Below are 21,043 nucleotides of genomic sequence, written 5' to 3' on the forward strand. Positions count from 1 at the left end.
CCTAATATTTAAACCCTATAAACCCTAATATCTAAACCCTAATATCTAAACTCCAATAGCTAAAACCTCAAAATACGCTCGAAAAACACGATAATTGTTATATATTACTTCTTCGAGCGTTTTCCTGCCAAAATTAAAACATTTATCACAAAGTGTCTCTACTAAATGTTCATATTTTCATCTCATCTATAATGTTCGTGAACAAAGTTTTTTCAAAAAACGAAAAAAAAAAGTTTTTGCTTCCCCCCGTTTCCCCCCGAATGGTTGATTCCCTCTTGATCCTACCACTATATATATCTATATATATATATATATATATATATATATGGTGAGGATACATAAAGAATTAATGCTCCGTTTGACTCACGCAATCCAATGAAATTCCGTCAGAATTTGAATTGAATTTATACACGACGCGTGTCTAAATTCAATTTTTATTTCGTCGGAGTCCCATTGGATTCCTTAAGCCAAATAGGGCCTAAGGGACCTCGCATATGCACTTGTTCTTCAGTCTGTCCACATACTGAGCTTCAGTCTGTGGATAGATTGAATTTTTTTTCATATTTTCTTTCACGATGCACATATTGAGTTCAACCTGCCCACAGATTGAACTCAATCTATGGGCAGATTGAACTCAATCTGCCTACATATTGAGTTCAATCTGTATCACGATCAAGTCTATTTGCAATATGCAATTCCATCTTCTTTGAGAAAAAGCAAGTATACTATATATTAAAGTTAAATTACACCAACAACAATTCAATATATACAGCATGATTCAACACTTTATTAAAAGATTACTTGTTTATCATATTTCTCTCAAAAATTAGGTGCATATGGTAGATGCATCTCTCAAATTCAAGCTTATGGCGAAAATTAAAAACGCATAGCTGTTAGTATTCATCTCGTGAATCTATCTACAAAGTTTCAGATTCTAACTATTAGATATGAGCTCGAATTAGTGAGTCGAAGATTTGGAGAAATGATAATGCGCCTTTTATATACACTTTATCTATGTTATCGGTTCCTAATATGGTTCATTTGACAAGGAATTTGAAGACAAATGATGGTAAATTGATTAGAATGATGATCCTGAGTGAAGAACGTTAAAATGAGAGCAATATTGTTGATATAAGTGAAGAATTCATGTCCAAATATGTTAAAACGAGAGAGAAGTCAAAAACAGCAGCAGATGTGGCGCATGCTTCTCGGATGCGGCGCATCGTTACATGTTAAGACACACATTCGATAACATAAAATATGAGATGCAGCGCATCGTTATGGATGTGGCACATGGGTTCAGAACACGGAAGGAAGATGCGGCGCATCGTGTCCTGGATTAACTAGCAAGTCAGAAAAATTCTATAAATAAAGAAGTGCATGGTCAATTTTGAGAGGACGATTTTCAGCTTTAGGATTACGAATTTCAATGGTTTTGGAGTTGTTTCAAGAGTTTTTCAAGGATTCATCATCAAGATCAAGATCAAGTCTTTACTCAATTTTGTCAATTGGTACTCTTTGTTTGCATTATTCTAGTGATATTATAATGAATTCTCTTATGTCTGATTGTTTTGTTCATTATTGCTTGAACATGTTAGACTAAATCCCTTGTATGTTCTTATATGTGAAGCTTTTAATCATTGGATTGTATTATTTTATGGATTATAATGTTTGGATTGATTGATTTTATTGAGTTCAATCAAATAACCATTGTTATGTTTTAACACTTAGTGATCTAGATTGATACATATATAAATTCAAGTGATTATTTTTATGTGTCTATTATGTAATTTAATGTTTTGTTAAACAAGATAATCGTAAAATTATTTCGAGTGATCATTATATTTTAGGTTTTATGTGAGTAAAACTAAATTGAATCTCAATATTTTAATCAAGCAAGATTTATATTATGTAAGTTTGATCAAAAGAACCATTATTGTGATTGTTTGTTACTTTAATTCAAATTACATATGTTGTTGAGTTAATGTGAGTTAATTGAACTTGTGCTTTAACAATTGGTGATTTAGACACTTGCATATGCGTGTAGATGATAAATTGAATGGTAATTTAACATCAAAGTCGTGTAATTGCATATGGTGATATTTATAATTAGGATTCTACGCAAGTTTAATATAGATTTAATCTCAACTAACCAACCTATAATTTAGTCTTTTTAATGAGGTTAATGTGAGTTAATCGAGTAAGTTGATTAAACTATATTTATCAGATATTTAATCGGGTTTTAAGTGTAGAATACAATCTACGTTAATTGTGAATCATTTAAGTGAACATCGTTTCTCCCATCTGGTTATTCGTTTAGTTTAATTACATTCTACTATAGTATAATTAATTTCAAATCAAAACTGTCCATTTACTCAGGATAATATTAAGTTTTTAAAGTCATAATTAATTGCTCTTTGTGGAACGAACTGGTCTTTTACTTATTAATTTATATTTGGTCGGATTTAGTTGTCTGACTTGTGTGATAATTGTTAAGTATTTTGCTAGTTAATTTTATAGGTTAGATTTCACACATCAATTACTTTTTGGCGCTGCTATCGGGGAGCGGTTTTAATTAGGATTTTATGTTATCTTTTAGTTATTCGATCCTTTTGTGAGGATTTCTTTCCTGCAAAAGTTACTTTATGTTATTTTCGTTTTCCATAGACGCGTTTGTTTGCTGTGTTGTGATTGCAGGTTAGGTGAAAGTGTATGAAACATTGTGTTGACAAATCAGACGTCGTGAATCTGTTTTCTGAGCCTGCTTGAATTTATCAGACACGCACTAAGGTTAAGGAAGAGCAGTCGATTTTTGAGGGTTTTGCTGCATTACCCTTATACATTTCAGATTATGAGTTTATTACTAAGATAGAAGAAGAGGTGGGTGACGAGAATCAAACGATGGAGGCTTTGATAGTTTGATGAAGGCCACAAGGGCCGGTCAAGGTCATGCAATTACAAAACCTAATGTGCAAGATGATTTTGAGATTAAAGGGCAGTTTCTCTATATGATTTCTAATTAGTGTCAATTTAACGGAACACGAAAGGAGGATGCTAACGAGCATCTTTGAACATTTATGGGGATATGTAAATTATTCAAAATTAGGCCAGTAGCAGATTCAGTGGTTTACTTGAGGATTTTTTTCTGGTCATATTAGAATATCGAACCAAAAACCGAATTCAATTTCGGTTCGATTTTTTTTCAGTTTGGACTCGGTTTGTTTTTAAATTTGAATTCGATATGTTTTTCAATTTAAACGGTTTGAAACCAAATATTGAACACCAATAATTCACAAATTATAAAAGACATTTAAAATGTGTATACAACTATAATCTAAATGTCATTTTTTTTTTTTTGCTTAAAATTCAAATGACACGTGTATAAATTTCGATTTAATAACTAGTCGATAAATTATTTATAGAAAATTAAAAGTTATCAAATGTTACCTTTTTTTTTTTTTGGCGAAAACCATATACGGAGTATTAAAATTAAAAACATTTTAATTGTCGAACTAATGGGTTGTTGCAATAACTTTGTCAGACTTTTTTTTAACTTTATTCAAAGGAAAAAGAAATTAAAACTAAAAATTTAATAGACTGGAAATAATTTTGTTCCCATTGCGTTCTTCCATCTATCATCTTCATTTATCCATAACAATAAATTGAAACCCCTTTTAAATTTCAACAAATAACATGAAATTACGTATAACCGCATGAAAAACCAACATGTTTCGATCAAGTTTCAATTTTTATGATTAATAATACAAATCTTGGAGACAAAATTTGAAATTGAGGGAAAATAAAAATGGGTCTTCAGTGGATGCACAATCATCGTCATCAAGTGTTGGTGTCGAAATTAATCTTAGATTATAAGTTTTATAAGATGCTGTACAAAAAGACAGTTGTGTAAATGGGTAGTTATTTCTTGTATGTTGATAGTTATTGGTAAGAGTCACAACCATTGGCAAAAGTCACAATGGTTGATATGTATGTATATAAAATTATAAACAGATGTATGTACAGTTATGTAATATATGTGATGAATCAATATAAGTCAAATAAAAAGGTGTTTTGAATCTTCCCTGTGTATGTTGTCCAAGAATTAAAAAAAAAAAAAAACTGATATTGCCATCCAATGAGTATCAAATATTCTGTGATTATTAAGTGGAAGTGCAAATATTCTGTGATTACATATTAGATTTAGTTTCTACAGTTGGTAGTTTAGGTTTCTTGGTTGTACGGTTATCAAGTAATGGTAATTTGCAACAAAATCAAATTCAAAATGTAGGGGGAGTGAATTTACAACAACAACAATTGTTATTCTATATGTTAATAAATGGGTCAACTCTAATGGATAATTTGAGATGAATTATAGATTTAAATTATTAAACGGACAATACTACTCTTACATGTGTGGCACATGTGATTGGTTAACTATTAAAATTTGACTACAGTTAATCATGAGTATCAATCACGCAAGTTAAACAAAACTTAAGTACTACTATTTAAAAAAGTTTAGAGTGTTTTGTAAACAAATCACGTATACCAATGACGTAATTTTTTCTTGATTGTTTCACACTAGTTACCAAATTATCAAGTGGTACTACTCCCTATTTAAAGTAACCTATGTCTTTCACTAGTTAATATTAATATTAATAGTTAATATTAATATTAACATTAACATCCTTTGATAAAGGAAAATATATACATACAAACCTCTGTATGTATATATTCTTTCCCCCTTCTCTCGCAATCATCGGAATCTCCGGCCAAATTAGACTTTAAGCAATACCACGCTCAAACTCACACTGTGTGTTTGTTCCGATTAAATTAGGTTTTCAAATCTGAACAATTTTAATTTGCGATTGAATTAAGTTTTCATTTTAGGTTAAATTATTAAATTGGTCAAATTAGGGTTTCTAATTGCGCGCTGAAACATAAAACGTAAATTTAAATTGACGATGGATTCAGAAGATGATATGCATGATGCTAACGATGCTGAATCGCTTGATGATGATTTCTATAGTGGTGAGACTGTGATGGATTCCGATGACGGTGATGCAGACGTTTACGAGTTCGATAATGCGTCTGATGATTCTGATGATCTCTCTTCGCATCGTAATCAGGTACGGTTGATTATCTGAAGGAAATAGTGTAAATGTTTCAGCTATGGAGTATGATGTTATTATTGTTATGATGTGTGTTTTACGTTATGAATGAAACGAAATGAAATGGAAATAGAAGGTACGAAATGGATCGAGATTTTAGTATATTAGGTTTGGAATATGATATGTATGTATATGTGATACGAATTTTGCTGTTAAATTAGTGACATGAATATCAGATTATAAGCATTGTAATTTATTTTTGTTGCTTATAATTGTAAGTTTGTGAAGGTGAATTAACATTAAATGAAGGGACTTATGGTTCATGATTACTTGATGCAACTTTGTAGTGAAGATAGTTCGGATAGTCACTTATATTTGTTTCGATTACTGAACTAGAAAAGTGGTAAATGTGTTAGTTTACTATTTATTGAACAATATTGAACAATTTTGGTCGCTTTGGGATTTATGGTGAAAATGGCAGTTCTTAGCCAATGATGCTTACGGCAAATGACATACAATTTTAACTTCAGGGTTGATATAGGAAAGCTACTTTCTTACTTGATACTACATATTATAGAAACAACGAAATAGTCGATGGAAGGGTGTGGAGAATAGTTAATTTACTATATGCACAATTCACTAAAACTACGTCATATGGTGCAAGCTTGGTTCCGTATTTCTTTGATAGTGGGTTTGTTTTTCATCAAACTTTTACATTTTGTCCCGAGTCTTGGATGCTATATTATTGTCAAGTTCGCCAAACTTTCTTGTAAAATTTCGCCTATCTAAAATAATCTAGAGAAAACTTTTGACGTGTTTGTGTGGATAATGGTTTGAGTTGAACATCAATCGGTGATAGTTGGTTTTTGGAAATAGGAAGAGCAACACTTCAAATTATAATATGAAATACCACTAACGATTCATAAATCAGTCGATTCAGGTTGGTTATCGTGTATGAAAGTCTTATATTGATCCCGGAATCTTTTATTTCCAGTCTCATGTTATTAATAACTAATTAGGGATATATTAGTGAACATTGTCCTGATAGTAGCCTATATGATATAAAATGTAGTTAAGATGCAAATTTGTCAGTTCAAATTGCCACAAATTTACTAGTGGCTAGTAGATACATAGTTTCATATGAGTAGAAAGATAAGGTAAAAAGGTTTACAGAAACATAAATAATTTTCTTTGTTGCTTTTGCTCATAGTAAAAAGATAAGGTTTATTGTTTCTGTTTGTTTCAAATTCTTAAAGATGTATCTACTTCATCAATTGTCTATAATGTGTTGCATTTTTTAATTTTTAGTTACGTTATATGTCTCTTACCATTTGGTTACTTCTCACTCAAACTTACGTATTACATCAAGTGTATATATGTGTATCAGATTAATCAATACTTCAAGTATTTGTTACTTCTTTTTCAGCAAAACTATAGCATCTTGAGTGAAGCTGATATCCGTAAACGTCAAGAGAACGATATCTTGAAGATATCTTCTATACTTTCCATTTCAAAGAATGCAGCTGCCATATTACTCCGCCATTATAACTGGTAATCTGTTGTTTATATATCTCTATTATTTCCATGCACTACAGCCATCTTCATTATGCAATTTTGTCACCTGCTTATAACTGTAACTTCAAGATCATGTTTGGAGCATTATGTGAATCTTAGCCATTAAATTTTTAAGTTTTAACTACATCTAGAAAAGTTCGTTAATGCTGTGAAGATTGTTTATGTTATATGTTTAAAATGTAACATTATAGCATTGCCTTTAAAGTGCCATTGCTTACAGTCACTTGCAATATAGCTATTATTTGAATATAACTTTTTCTTAGCAATTAAATAATAAATAGGATTGTTTTCTAGGTGCGTTTATATGATGAAAGTTCATTTTTATGAATTACATTTGGTTATACTTTGAACTATATTCTGTTAAATTAAGCCACTATCAGTAATAGCATACTTAATAGGAATTGATTGTTAAGTAAGTCTTGTTTTTTTATTTTTTCCTTTCTTTTTCAAGTAAAGAAAGGGACTACATTGTTTGTGTACAGAATGTGTTTTTTTGCTTTTCACAATTGTTGGTGGTATATTTTAATTATGCAAATATTATATATTAAAAATGGTGGAATTGTATAAAAATTGTCGGCAAAGGGATAGATTCCACACCCGTTGCATGTTAGAATGACTGTTTAATCAGTTGAGCTCCAACCTCCAATCTGGGATTGTTCTCTCTATTAGCCAGCGTCACTAACGGCTATATATTAAAACACCGACACAAAATGGGCCCTAAAATTTGGAGCCCATTTTCGAATTTGTGGTTGATTTTCCCATACAAGGACTATACCTGCACTTCGGTCCCATAATTGATATCTTACTTCAGTATATCAGCTTAGATCTCTACGTTTGTTAACATAATTAAAAATTCTTTGGTTAAAAGGATCAGCCAAGAGAGTTTTTGCGGATCAACCCTACCTAACACCTGTTTCAATTACAATAAAATTGTCCGTGTGACTTATTACCCAAAGTGCCCATTTTACCAACTCTACAAGATGTGCATGGGTATTACATCTCTGATTTATATCTTATTTATCAGTACAACCACTCAGGCTTGCCTGAGTGGCCACCGAGTTGCCCAATGAAGCACACCACCCGGGTTCAATCCTTGGCTATGCCAAATTGTTCAAAAAGGGAGTGTGACAAGAGGGTGCGCATAATGCGCAATTCACCCGGTACCAGGTCTCGCGCTCGGGGGGCTTGATTACCCGAGGTTTTACCTTCTATGGGGGAGCCAATGTGCTCGTTCATAGGAGGGTTTCCTTGCTTACCCAAAAAAAAAACCATGTAGCATAAGGTTACATTCATTATTTATCGTCTTCAATTTTCTATGTGGTAACAGCATGTTGTCTCAATCTTGATGTACTGAATGAACTATAAAATTTGAACCTTCAGGAGTGTCAGCAAAGTAAATGATGAATGGTTTGCTGATGAAGAAAAGGTTCGCAGGGTTGTTGGATTATTGGAGGAGCCACGTGCACTACCCAATGCTAAAGAGGTAAGTGTAGTTCTATACTTTATTTGAGGGCCATCCGCTTCTCGTAATCATTCTTTCTATAACCGCATAAAGTAAGAGGTGACAAATTGGATGGGTTAGTAGCAGAATAAACTGTGTTTCTGTACACGTGGAACTCATTAGGTACGAATTGAAGTTTTGCCTAAGTAGTTAGTCTGTTAAATGTGGTCTCAAAAATGATTATCATTCCAAAGGTATTCTATACAAGGATACACTTTATGAGGGTGCATTTATCTAAAATACTCTTTGGGCAACATTCAACTTGTTCGACCAGTTTCGTTTTTGATATTACCTGGTTTATTCATTGAGATGAAACATTACATGAATCAACCAGTTCACAAGCAGATGAGGCGAATTTTTCACCTGTCATAATATATCCTATTTTAAAATTTTTTCTTTACTCTTTTTTAATTGTCTGCTTGTATAGTTGACTTGTTTGTGGCAGTTGACATGTGGGATCTGCTTTGAAGTATATCGTAGTGACAGTATGCGTTCTGCTGCTTGTGGTCACCCATTTTGTGTGACATGTTGGCAAGGTTCGTATGTTATAAACTAGTTTCTAAATAAACTTTTATAAACACACACACACACATGCATATGTTAAATATTGTTTTTTTTTTTTTTTTTTTTGGTTATCCTTACTATTATAACTCTGTATGTTGTAACTTGCATACATCATAAATATATGATTATTCTGCAACCAATGAATGCAGGATATATAACAACCGCCATCAATGATGGCCCGGGATGCTTGATGCTGCGATGTCCTGATCCATCTTGCGGTGCGGCCGTTGGTCAAGACATGATTGTTTCCTTGGCCCCACGTGATGATAAAGAGAAGTATTACCGTTACTTTCTTAGGTCATTTGTGGAAGACAACAGGAAGGTAAATGATGTGAATTTTGCCCTTTTGTTGTCAACATCCTATTTTTTTACAGTTGGTTGTATGATTCTCACTAATAAATGTCATAGTCACTTCAAAACGCACATCATAACAGCCCCATTCATATATTTAATATTTTTCGTCAGAGAATTTTTGGACTTGTCTTTAGTAACCACCACGATTATGTTTCTGATTTTCAGACAAAATGGTGTCCCGCTCCTGGTTGTGACTACGCTGTTGACTTCATTGTTGGTGGTGGAACATTTGATGTTACCTGTCGCTGCGCTTATAGCTTTTGCTGGAATGTACGTCTCATTTGTTAAATTTAATTGTACTCCCATTGTTGGAATTGGCAAGATGTTTAGGTGGTGGGTTTGGGTAACAAGTCAAAATGAGTAATTTGGGGTAGTGGTTGAGGTAGGGTGGGTCCACGTAAACATTTTTTGTTCATTTACTTTTATTTTCTTCTAAGCAGCGTGTCAAATGTGATAAAATGATGTTTCAAGGATAATCTAATTGTTAGACTCATTTCTGGTGTAGCTATGTTTTATTTTATTTTTTACCCCCTAGAGGTAATATGACCCAGATCAAGCATTTTGCCAGTAAATGAATCGAGTTATCATTTATTTATATACTGTACATACCAAATTAGATGTTTACTACTGTTGGCTTGTATTAACAGTGTACCGAGGAAGCTCACAGGCCAGTTGATTGTGACACCGTGTCAAAATGGATAATGAAGAACAGTGCAGAGTCTGAAAACATGAACTGGTATCTAGTTATACACACACACACACACACACACATATGTATATATAATTATTGAACCAATTGCATAAGACTCGCGGAAGCCAATGAATAATGAATTTTTGGCTTCCTCTTTGGTATCTCAACTTTTAATTGTTTTCGAAAGTTGTATTGTTACTTGTGAATAGAAGGTGGAATTCCAAGATAGAATTTGACATGCATATTTAGCTTATTTATTTATATTCTACAATATTTAAAATTAAGTTTGGGATTCAGTTTGTCAAATATGAGATATGGAATAAATTTATTACAACCTGTATTTACCAATAGCTATCTACATAAAGTCATTAGTTACCCTTGATTAAATTTTCAGGATATTAGCTAATTCAAAACCGTGTCCCAAATGCAAGCGGCCAATTGAGAAGAACCAAGGATGTATGCATATTACGTGTACACCACCTTGCAAATTTGAGTTCTGCTGGTAAGTTTAATTCATATAATGTAATAATGTACAATTTAACGTGTAGCATGTATCCTGATGTGTTGGAAATGGCTGATATTTTTTTTCATAAAACAATTTTGTTGGTTTCAAATGCTTACATAACTGTTGGTTCGACTTGTGTTTCCTTATTTCTTAACCAATGGGTAATATCATAAGTATTAGCTGAAAAAGATACGAGCCAAAAGGGTGCAATGTATCTTTGCTGCTTGCAGTCTGCTGCTAAATCCTTTCAATATAATATAATATAAATATAAATTTAAATATAAATATACATATAAATATAAATTTAAATATAAATATAAACATAAATTTATTGTACTAAAACATGTGAAATATGGTTTTTTTAGGCTTTGCCTTGGTCCATGGTCTGATCACGGTGAAAGAACAGGAGGTTTTTATGCATGCAACCGTTACGAAGCAGCAAAACAAGAGGGAGCGGTAAGCTAATATTACATCCAAGAAGTATTTTACACAGGGAATCAATTGTTTTTACCATTGTTGCAAATTTGCAATACAAATATCTAGCTTTAATCATATATGTAACATATTTGTGGGCCCAACTTTTCTTATTTGCTTCATATTTTTGTTGCGTACAGTATGATGACACGGAAAAGCGACGAGAGATGGCAAAGAACTCTTTAGAAAGATACACTCATTATTATGAAAGATGGGCTACAAACCAATCGGTGAGCTTTATTTGTTTTGTTCTATCTGGATAAGAATCTCTTATGTGATTTATTAATCTTAAGTTACTAACGCTTCCCTTCATAAAAATCTTCTATTTTCTATGTTGCAGTCCAGACAAAAGGCCCTGGCAGACCTTCAGCAAATGCAAAACATACATGTATGGAAGAATCTATACGACTACTTTACTTTTCATTTATAACTCTAGTAAAATTAACTATCTGCCCCACCTCATTTTTCCTATTTTATCATATAGACCTTTCACTTGTTATTGTTAGTATAGATGTATCTTTTTAAACCTTCAAAATCCATCGTATGTACTAGTACTCGCTTTAACTTAGAGACCCTTGAAGTTCTTAGTTATTTACATGTATTAGATTATTAGATGTGTTTTATATGTCAAAATCTCAGAAAATTAGGTTTAAAAAAAGAGAAAATGACAATTACACTAATTGCTGGTGTGGTGGATAATGCATTACATACAACGTAAGGTTACTAAGGTAGTTATCCTGACACCACTGATAACCACAGTCTAGATGTTGCAACATGGGTGGGCTGTGTAAAAGTTGATCGTTTTCATATATAATTAGCTAGTTTTCCAACGATGTCTAATGTGTGCCCTAGGGCATATGATAAGAACATTATTACATCGTAGATTCAAATCTTAACAATAATCCCAAATAAAATGTGTTCCTTTTTTGATTGTCCTTTTTACCCTTTATTTGAATTTGTTGAACATTAATTGAGTGGAATTAGATAAAGGGTAGATTAGGAACAATTATGTGTAGCAATTGTTAACGTTAAAATTTTAAAAATGTAATAACGGTCTTATCATATGCCCTTAGGACACATGGTTAGACAATCCCTGAGAAATTACGTCATAGTTATAGTTTAGTTTTAAATGATATATATGATTTAAGAGGCTTTATGCATTTACAATTTACTTTGGGTGATGCTCAACCCTTTGACCTGTCCTCTAAAGCTATTTTTTTTTTTTTCTCTGAGCTTATAAAGTAAAAAACCCCGAATCAACCCATTAATACGTGAATCACTTGAGTGTCTTTCTTGGATATCTTAAATGAGTATCCAACTACATAATAAGGATTTTTTCCCCTTGTAGCTCGAGAAGCTGAGTGACAAGCAGCGCCAGCCTGAATCACAGCTCAAGTTTATAACAGAAGCCTGGCTACAGGTAATGAATTCTTTCTTCTTTTGTTTGTTTTTGGATAAAAAATGAGCCATTTTTATTTTATCCTTATGATTATGTATATAATATAATTTTCTGATATCTGCAGATAGTTGAATGTAGACGGGTACTAAAGTGGACATATGCTTATGGTTATTATTTACCCGAGCATGAACATGCCAAGAGGCAGTTCTTTGAGTACTTGCAAGGTTCTTTTTCCACATCTCCTGAACGCCATTTTACAACAGAAAATCATTGTTGCACTAATACCGAATATTTACTTTTTTTTCAGGTGAGGCGGAATCTGGTTTGGAGCGACTTCATCAATGCGCAGAAAAGGAACTTCAAACTTACCTAAACGTCGAAGGTCCTTCAAAAGACTTCAGTGAGTTCCGTATGAAATTGGCCGGCCTTACCAGGTGAATTTTCTATAAACTTTACTAATTAAAATAAAGTTTATAGTTATCAAACTGTTTTATCCTGACAGATTTCTTGTTCCAACTTGTATGACTACAGTGTGACCCGCAATTACTTTGAAAATCTTGTAAGGGCGCTAGAAAACGGTCTTTCGGATGTCGACGCCCATGGTGGGACCAGCCGAGCAGGTGGCTCACGGGGTTTAGGAGCCGGTAGCAGCAAGAGCCGAAGCAGTAGGAACAAAGGAAGTACAGCAACTGCCAGATCAAGTGGTTCAAGAAGCATAGATGATTCTGGGCACTGGTCGTGCGAACATTGTACATATGCAAATGTAAAAGCAGCCACTATGTGTCACATGTGCCAGCATCGTCGATGAGAAGATCACGTTGGGTAATATCCGTCGACGTGGTTTTAATAGCTTGTTAGATGCTGCCATATGCAAGACAAAAAAAGATGAAAAAGACATAGTAGAGGTCAAGAAGAAAGAGTTTACGTGTACGTTCTGACTACTGTTATGTATATATTTTCTACTGTATTGTATTCTGCTTACTCGAGCAAACATGATGTGTATTTTAATGTACAATTCAAACGTTTTTAGACAATTATACATTTGGTAGAAGGTGAGTGTTCAAAATAGAGGGGCCTTAATGGGCTTGTAAAATCAAGAAACAAGTCAAATGAGTCGGGCTCGGTGTGATCATGGCTGTGACTTACCTTATGAATGAAAAATACATCAGGTTGTAATGTTTATATTGTATAAGTGCGAATATAAAATTGCGTGTTTCTGTCACAGGCATTTTCTGTTCCCAGCTGTGACGGCCCGCACGTGAAAGCTTACCTTCTTGAACTGATAGGTCACAGCCGTGATGAAAACGGTCACAAGTGATGTCACTGTACTTGGGCTTTTGTAACTTGGTGGCTAGAGTTTGATCATGCCATTATCAGTTATTTGCGATGTTATTTGAATCGTTCGTTTGTAAAGGTTGAGCTTGTTCTTGTGCTGGTAGTGAGTCGAGCGACAGATTTAAAGGCAGTTCACTTTTTGTCTTGTTGAATTGACCCAAGGAAATGAGTCGTTACCTTTTATGGTCCCGCTGATTACACTACAGTTGACCTTTTTTTTTTTTTTTTTTTTTTTTTTTTTTTTAATGGGGACTATGCACCAACTCGTGTGTGTGTGTGTTGGGGGGGGGGGGGGGGGGGGGGGGGGGGGGGGGGGTTATTTTTGAATTTAGTTGTCTTCATGAAATGTTTATATGTATTATACAAAGCTTAGTAAGTAACTTGATCCTTCTAATGGTTCGTTTTTTAAGAGATGCGGTACTCTATATATATAATAACTAGCAGGGCCGTCTCAAAAATTTAAAGGCCCTAGACTTTTTCTACTACGCATAAAAAAATAATACTCCAATTTATCTATTTATTTAATTACATTGTATTTAAGTATTAAAAACAAGGTATTTTAACTTTAATTGCAACTTTTTATTTGATTTAATTAAATATATTACGAAAAATATTTATATATTCAAAATTTTGGGTCTTTCTAAATTTTTGGGTCCAAGATGGTTGCCTATCTTGCCTATGCTCGAAGGCGCCTCTGATAACTAGCTTCCTTACCCGTGTGTACGCACGAGTTTGATGTTAACATAGTGTTGGTCTAAACTAACTACACAAATATGTAAAGGGGTAAAAACAATATTTTCGTGAATTGTCATCGAGTGAGTCAAGGTATGTAATTGTCTTACTTGATTCTTTTATCGATTCAACTCAAAGAATTACACGATTAACTGAAACGGAACGTTAACCGGTTGATACAGATTGTACTTTCTTTGAAACGTGAAGTTAAGAAACAAAGATTATACTTGACAAATTATATGGAAGCACTACCTCAACACTAACGTCGAGGTTTCTATTTATACATGGTCTTCACATGTAACTCTTTTAACTATCAGGTAGAAGTATTTTTGTACTTTAATTGACAATAAAGCTGAAGGTTTTTATTCACACTTTTCATGTGTTAGGAACAATCTAATAGGTGCATATGCTCTTTCACGGCTTGCACTAAGCAAACTTATACTGAAAGTACTCTAACCATCAACATGGAAGTACCTCAAAGTGTTGAGTATCGAAATAAATGAAATGTGCACACTATACGATCTTCATACGTGTTATTGTGAACATTTTGTCACTGTTGACTGTTGAGTTTTTTATTTGATTTTCAATTATGTGGTTAACCCAAGCCCAACAAATTAGGCCCAATTGGTTGTTTGACTTGATCAACCATCAGAGGGCATCTTTAATTTGAAACAAGTGCAGCTACTTTCTCAATTAAGAGAGAATTGAGATCAAGAAAAGAGTGAAAATCCCATTTCCGTCTACAGTGACAGCATGCCAGAGAACCTTCGATCCCCGGAGATCCGAGCGTTGAATCTTCACAATTTTTGGGCTGTGTCTTCCTGACATCAGTGCCAACATTTTCAACCGTTGAATTCGTCTAATAAGGTCTGTAGGTCGTGTTCTTGCTACTGGAACAGAGAGCAGATTTTTGGGTGAGATAATTCCTCTTTTGTCTTTTAGGTTGTTCATATACTTGTTGATTGTTGTAGTTCAAGAGTATGATGATGTTGTATACCTCTAGATGATCTAGAGAAGACCTATTGTATTGTTCTCTTTGTTGATGATAGTGGAATTTAAGTGGCTTACGAGTCCCGTGGTTTTTACTCTCGATTTTGAGAGGTTTTCCACGTAAAAAGTCTCGTGTGTATTGTGTGTGCTTGATTATATTTATTTGCTGATTTGCTACTAATTTGGGGACTGATTTGGGTTGGATTTGGTATAGCTTATTTGTTAGCATCCTCACGGTTTCATACGGGTTGGGAAATGGTTGTCAAACGGATGTTTGTTTCCGCTTTGTAGATTGCCCGTGGTGACTATTTTTCCATCAAATTGGTATCTAGAGCTTAAGGTTATTTGATTGACTTGTGTGAAATATGGAAGCTAATACAAGTAAGATGGTTAGTTTAAATGGTTCAAATTATCATGTTTGGAAAGGTAAAATGGAGGATCTTCTTTATGTGAAAGATTATTATTTACCTGTTTTTACTGAGAGTATGCCTGAGGGTAAGTCTGAAGCTCAATGGAAAATTTTGCATAGACAGGTATGTGGGTATATTCGGCAGTGGGTTGATGATAATGTAGTGAACCATATTACTGGGGAGACTGATGCTAAAGCCTTATGAAAAAAGCTTGAACGGTTATATGAACGAAAGACTGAGAATAACAAGTTGTTCTTAATTAAACAATTGATGGGTTTAAAGTATCATGATGAGACTCCTATTACAGATCACCTAAATGTATATCAGTGTATTATTAATCAGCTTGCAGGAATGGGTATCAAGTTTGAGGATGAGGTTCAAGGTCTCTGGTTACTTGGTACGTTACCCGAATCTTGGGAGATTTTTAGGACATCTTTGTCCAACTCTGCACCAAATGGTATTATCACCATGGAATTGGCTAAGGTTAGTATTTTGAATGAAGAGATGAGAAGAAAGTCACAAGGTTCCTCTTCACAGTCAGATATCTTGGTCACAGAAATGCGAGGGAGAAGTCATAGTAGAGGTCATGGTAAAAGAGGCAAGAATCGTAGTAGCTCAAGAAAAAGAAAGTTTTCTAATGTTGAGTGCTATCATTGTCGTGAAAAAGGGCACACAAAGTGATATTGTCCACAGTTAAAAAATGAGAAGAAAAATGCATATGACAAGAATAAACAAAAGAAAAGTGATGGTGGTGATGATGATAAGGTTGAAGTTAACGCTATCACGGATGAGTTCTTTGTTTGTATTGATTATGATATGATCAATCTTACTCATGATGACATGAGTTGGATTGTTGATAGTGGTGCTACATGTCATGTTGCAATATGTAGAGATCACTTCTCATCTTACACTCCAGGTGACTATGGATTTGCTAGGATGGGTAATTCTGGGTTATCAAAGATCGTTGGTATTGGAGATGTTTGTTTGAAATTTGACACGGGAATGGAGTTAGTTTTGCATAATGTAAAACATGTTCCGGATATGAGACTTAATGTTATTTCAACAGGCATTCTTGATGATGATGGTTATTATAATGGTTTTGGTAATGGTATTTGAAAACTAACTATTTGAAATGTCCCGTTCATATTGATTATAAACGTTCCATAATAATTGATTTCGTCGCGAGGTTTTGACCTCTATATGAGACGTTTTTCAAAGACTGCATTCATTTTTAAAACAACCATAACCTTTATTTTATCTATAAAGGTTTAAAAAGCCATACGTAGATTATCAAATAATGATAATCTAAAATATACCGTTTACACACGACCATTACATAATAGTTTACAATAAGAATATATTACATCAAAAAAATTAAGTTTCTTGAATGCAGTTTTTACATAAAATCATACAAACATGGACTCCAAATCTTGTCCTTATTTTAGTATGCAACAGCGGAAGCTCTTAATAATCACCTGAGAATAAACATGCTTAAAACGTCAACAAAAATGTTGGTGAGTTATAGGTTTAACCTATATATTATCAAATCATAATAATAGACCACAAGATTTCATATTTCAATATACATCCCATACATAGAGATAAAAATCATTCATATGGTGAACACCTGGTAACCGACATTAACAAGATGCATATAAGAATATCCCCTATCATTCCGAGAAATCCTTCGGACATGATAAAAACGAATTCGAAGTACTAAAGCATCCGGTACTTTGAATGGGGTTCGTTAGGCCCAATAGATCTATCTTTAGGATTCGCGTCAATTAGTAGATCGGTTTACTAATTCTTAGGTTACCAAGCAAAAGGGGCATATTCAGCTTCGATCATTCACCCATATAATGTAGTTTCATTTACTTGTGTCTATTTCGTAAAATATTTATAAAACTGCATGTATTCTCATCCCAAAATATTAAATTTTAAAAGTGGGACTATAACTCACTTTCACAGATTTTTACTTCGTCGGAAAGTAAGACTTGGTCACTGGTCGATTCACGAACCTATAATAAATATGTACATATATATCAAAGTATGTTCAAAATATATTTACAACATTTTTAATACGTTTTACTGTTTTAAGTTTATTAAGTCAGCTGTCCTCGTTAGTAACCTACAACTAGTTGTCCACAGTTAGATGTACAGAAATAAATCGATATATATTATCTTGAATCAATCCACGACCCAGTGTATACACGTCTCAGGCTAGATCACAACTCAAAGTATATATATATATTTTTAGAATCAACCTCAACCCTGTATAGCTAACTCCAACATTACTGCATATAGAGTGTCTATGGTTGTTCCAAATAATATATATACATGGGTCGATATGATATGTCAAAACATTTGCATACGTGTCTATGATATCCCAAGATTACATAATATATTAGAATACATGTATAATACAATATAAGTTAGCTAGGATATGATTTGTATAGAATTGTTACAATATTTCCCGTAGCTATAACAATCAAAAAAATATCCAATCTTGTTTTACCCATAACTTCTTCGTTTTAAATCCGTTTTGAGTGAATCAAATTGCTATGGTTTCATATTGAACTCTATTTTATGAATCTAAACAGAAAAAGTATAGGTTTATAGTCGAAAATATAAGTTACAAGTCGTTTTTGTAAGAGGTAGTCATTTCAGTCGAAAGAACGACGTCTTGATGACCATTTTGAAAAACATACTTCCACTTTGAGTTTAACCATGATTTTTGAATATAGTTTCATGTTCATAAGAAAAATCATTTTCTCAGAAGAACAACTTTTAAATCGAAGTTTATCATAGTTTTTAATTATCAAACCCAAAGCAGCCCGCGGTGTTACTACGACGGCGTATATCCGGTTTTACGGTGTTTTTTCATGTTTTCAGGTTTTAAATCATTAGGTAAGCATATCATATAGATATAGAACATGTGTTTAGTTGATTTTAAAAGTCAAGTTAGAAGGATTAACTTTTGTTTGCGAACAAGTTTAGAATTAACTAAACTATGTTCTAGTGATTTCAAGTTTAAACCTTCGAATAAGGTAGTTTTATATATATGAATCGAATGATGTTATGAACATCATTACTACCTCAGGTTTTGTGGATAAACCTACTAGAAATGAGAAAAATAGATCTAGCTTCAAAGGATCCTTGGATGGCTTGAAAGTTCTTGAAGCAGAATCATGACACGAAAACAAGTTCAAGTAAGATTTCCACTCGAAATAAGATTGTTATAGTTATAGAAATTGAATCAAAGTTTGAATATGAGTATTACCTTGTATTAGAAAGATATCTTACTATAAATAAGAAAGATTTCTTGAGGTTGGATGATCACTTTACAAGATTGGAAGTAAGCTAGCAAACTTTGAAGTATTCTTGATTTTATGAAACTAGAACTTATAGAATTTATGAAGATCACTTAGAACTTGAAGATAGAACTTGAGAGAGATCAATTAGATGAAGAAAATTGAAGAATGAAAGTGTTTTTAGGGGTTTTTGGTCGTTGGTATATGGATTAGATATAATGGATGTGTAATTTTGTTTAAATGTAAATAAGTCATGAATGATTACTAATATTTTTGTAATTTTATGAGATATTTCATGCTAGTTGCCAAATGATGATTCCCACATGTGTTAGGTGACTCACATGGGCTGCTAAGAGCTGATCATTGGAGTGTATATACCAATAGTACATACATCTAAAAGCTGTGTATTGTACGAGTACGAATACGGGTGCATACGAGTAGAATTGTTGATGAAACTGAACGAGGATGTAATTGTAAGCATTTTTGTTAAGTAGAAGTATTTTGATAACTCTCTTGAAGTCTTTCAAAAGTGTATGAATACATATTAAAACACTACATGTATATACATTTTAACTGAGTCGTTAAGTCATCGTTAGTCGTTACATGTAAATGTTGATTTGAAACCTTTAAGTTAACGATCATGTTAAATGTTGTTAACCCAATCTTTATTATATATAATGAGATGTTAAATTATTACATTATCATGATATTATGATATATTAATATATCTTAGTATGATATATATACAGTTAAATGTTGTTACAACGATAATCGTTACATATATGTCTCGTTTCGAAATCACTAAGTTAGTAGTCTTATTTTTACATGTAGTTCATTGTTAATACACTTAATGACATGTTTACTTATCATTTATCATGATTAAACATAGCGTATCAATATCTTAATATAATTCATATGTATTTAGTAAGACGTTGTTATAACGATAATCGTTATATATATCGTTTCGAGTTTCTTAATTCAATAAACTCAATTTTATGTATATAACTCATTGTTAAAATACCTAATGAGATACTTACTTATCATAATATCATGTTAACTATATATATAATCATATATATGTCATCATATAGTTTTTACAAGTTTTAACGTTCGTGAATCACCGGTCAACTTGGGTGGTCAATTGTCTATATGAAACCTATTTCAATTAATCAAGTCTTAACAAGTTTGATTGCTTAACATGTTGGAAACACTTAATCATGTAAATAACAATTTTATTTAATATATATAAACATGGAAAAGTTCGGGTCACTACAGTACCTACCCATTAAATTAATTTCGTCCCGAAATTTTAAGCAGTTGGAGGTGTTGACGTATCTTCTGAAAATAAGTGTCGGTATTTCTTCTTCATCTGATCTTCTCATTCCCAGGTGAACTCGGGTCCTCTACGAGCATTCCATCGAACTTTAACAATTGGTATCTTTTTTGCTTAAGTCTTTTAACTTCACGATCCATTATTTCGACGGGTTCTTCGACGAATTGAAGTTTTTCGTTGATTTGGATTTCGTCTAACGGAATAGTTAGATCTTCTTTAGCAAAACATTTCTTCAAAATTGAGACGTGGAAAGTGTTATGTACAGCCGCGAGTTGTTGTGGTAATTCAATTCGGTAAGCTAATGGTCTGACACGATCAATAATCTTGAATGGTCCTATATACCTTGGATTTAATTTCCCTCGTTTACCAAATCGAACAAAGCCTCTCCAAGGTGCAACCTTAAGCATGCCATCTCTCCAATTTCAAATTCTATATCTTTTCTTTTAATGTCGGCGTAGCTCTTTTGTCGACTTTGGGCGGTTTTCAACCGTTGTTGAATTTGGATAATCTTCTCGGTAGTTTCTTGTATTATCTACGGACCCGCAATCTGTCTATCCCCCACTTCACTCCAAAAAATCGGAGACCTGCACTTTCTACCATAAAGTGCTTCAAACGGCGCCATTTCAATGCTTGAATGGTAGCTGTTGTTGTAGGAAAATTCTGCTAACGGTAGATATCGATCCCAACTATTTCCGAAATCAATAACACATGCTCTTAGCATGTCTTCAAGCATTTGTATCGTCCTTTCGCTCTGCCAATCA

General features: G+C 33.1%; 1 protein-coding gene across 2 annotated transcripts; it reads left to right on the forward strand.

The window, feature by feature from the left end:
• The first annotated feature begins 4,683 nt into the window (after window positions 1–4,683).
• Window positions 4,684–13,398, forward strand: LOC139892887 (probable E3 ubiquitin-protein ligase ARI8). Of its 2 annotated transcripts, none has more exons than XM_071876011.1 (15): window positions 4,684–5,126; window positions 6,535–6,659; window positions 8,064–8,166; window positions 8,630–8,720; window positions 8,898–9,070; window positions 9,268–9,372; window positions 9,750–9,838; window positions 10,188–10,295; window positions 10,664–10,754; window positions 10,913–11,002; window positions 11,113–11,160; window positions 12,121–12,192; window positions 12,296–12,395; window positions 12,479–12,605; window positions 12,703–13,398. In XM_071876011.1, exons 1-15 carry the CDS (start codon window positions 4,962–4,964, stop codon window positions 12,977–12,979), a joined length of 1,764 nt encoding a protein of 587 aa, XP_071732112.1. In that variant the 5' UTR covers window positions 4,684–4,961; the 3' UTR covers window positions 12,980–13,398. The 2 variants fall into 2 exon arrangements, with proteins under 2 accessions (XP_071732112.1, XP_071732111.1); XM_071876010.1 differs by having other exon boundaries at window positions 8,612–8,720; window positions 12,703–13,397.
• Window positions 13,399–21,043: the final 7,645 nt, after the last annotated feature.

This window comes from Rutidosis leptorrhynchoides, chromosome 2 (genome assembly GCF_046630445.1).
Source record: "Rutidosis leptorrhynchoides isolate AG116_Rl617_1_P2 chromosome 2, CSIRO_AGI_Rlap_v1, whole genome shotgun sequence".
Classification (NCBI taxonomy): domain Eukaryota; kingdom Viridiplantae; phylum Streptophyta; class Magnoliopsida; order Asterales; family Asteraceae; genus Rutidosis; species Rutidosis leptorrhynchoides.

Coding starts and splice junctions, on each gene's coding strand:
- LOC139892887 (XM_071876010.1), top strand. CDS start 4,962: ATGGATTCAGAAGATGATATGCATGATGCTAACGATGCTGAATCGCTT. Junction 6,660..8,063: donor TTACTCCGCCATTATAACTG/GTAATCTGTTGT, acceptor TTGAACCTTCAG/GAGTGTCAGCAAAGTAAATG. Junction 10,755..10,912: donor CAGCAAAACAAGAGGGAGCG/GTAAGCTAATAT, acceptor TGTTGCGTACAG/TATGATGACACGGAAAAGCG.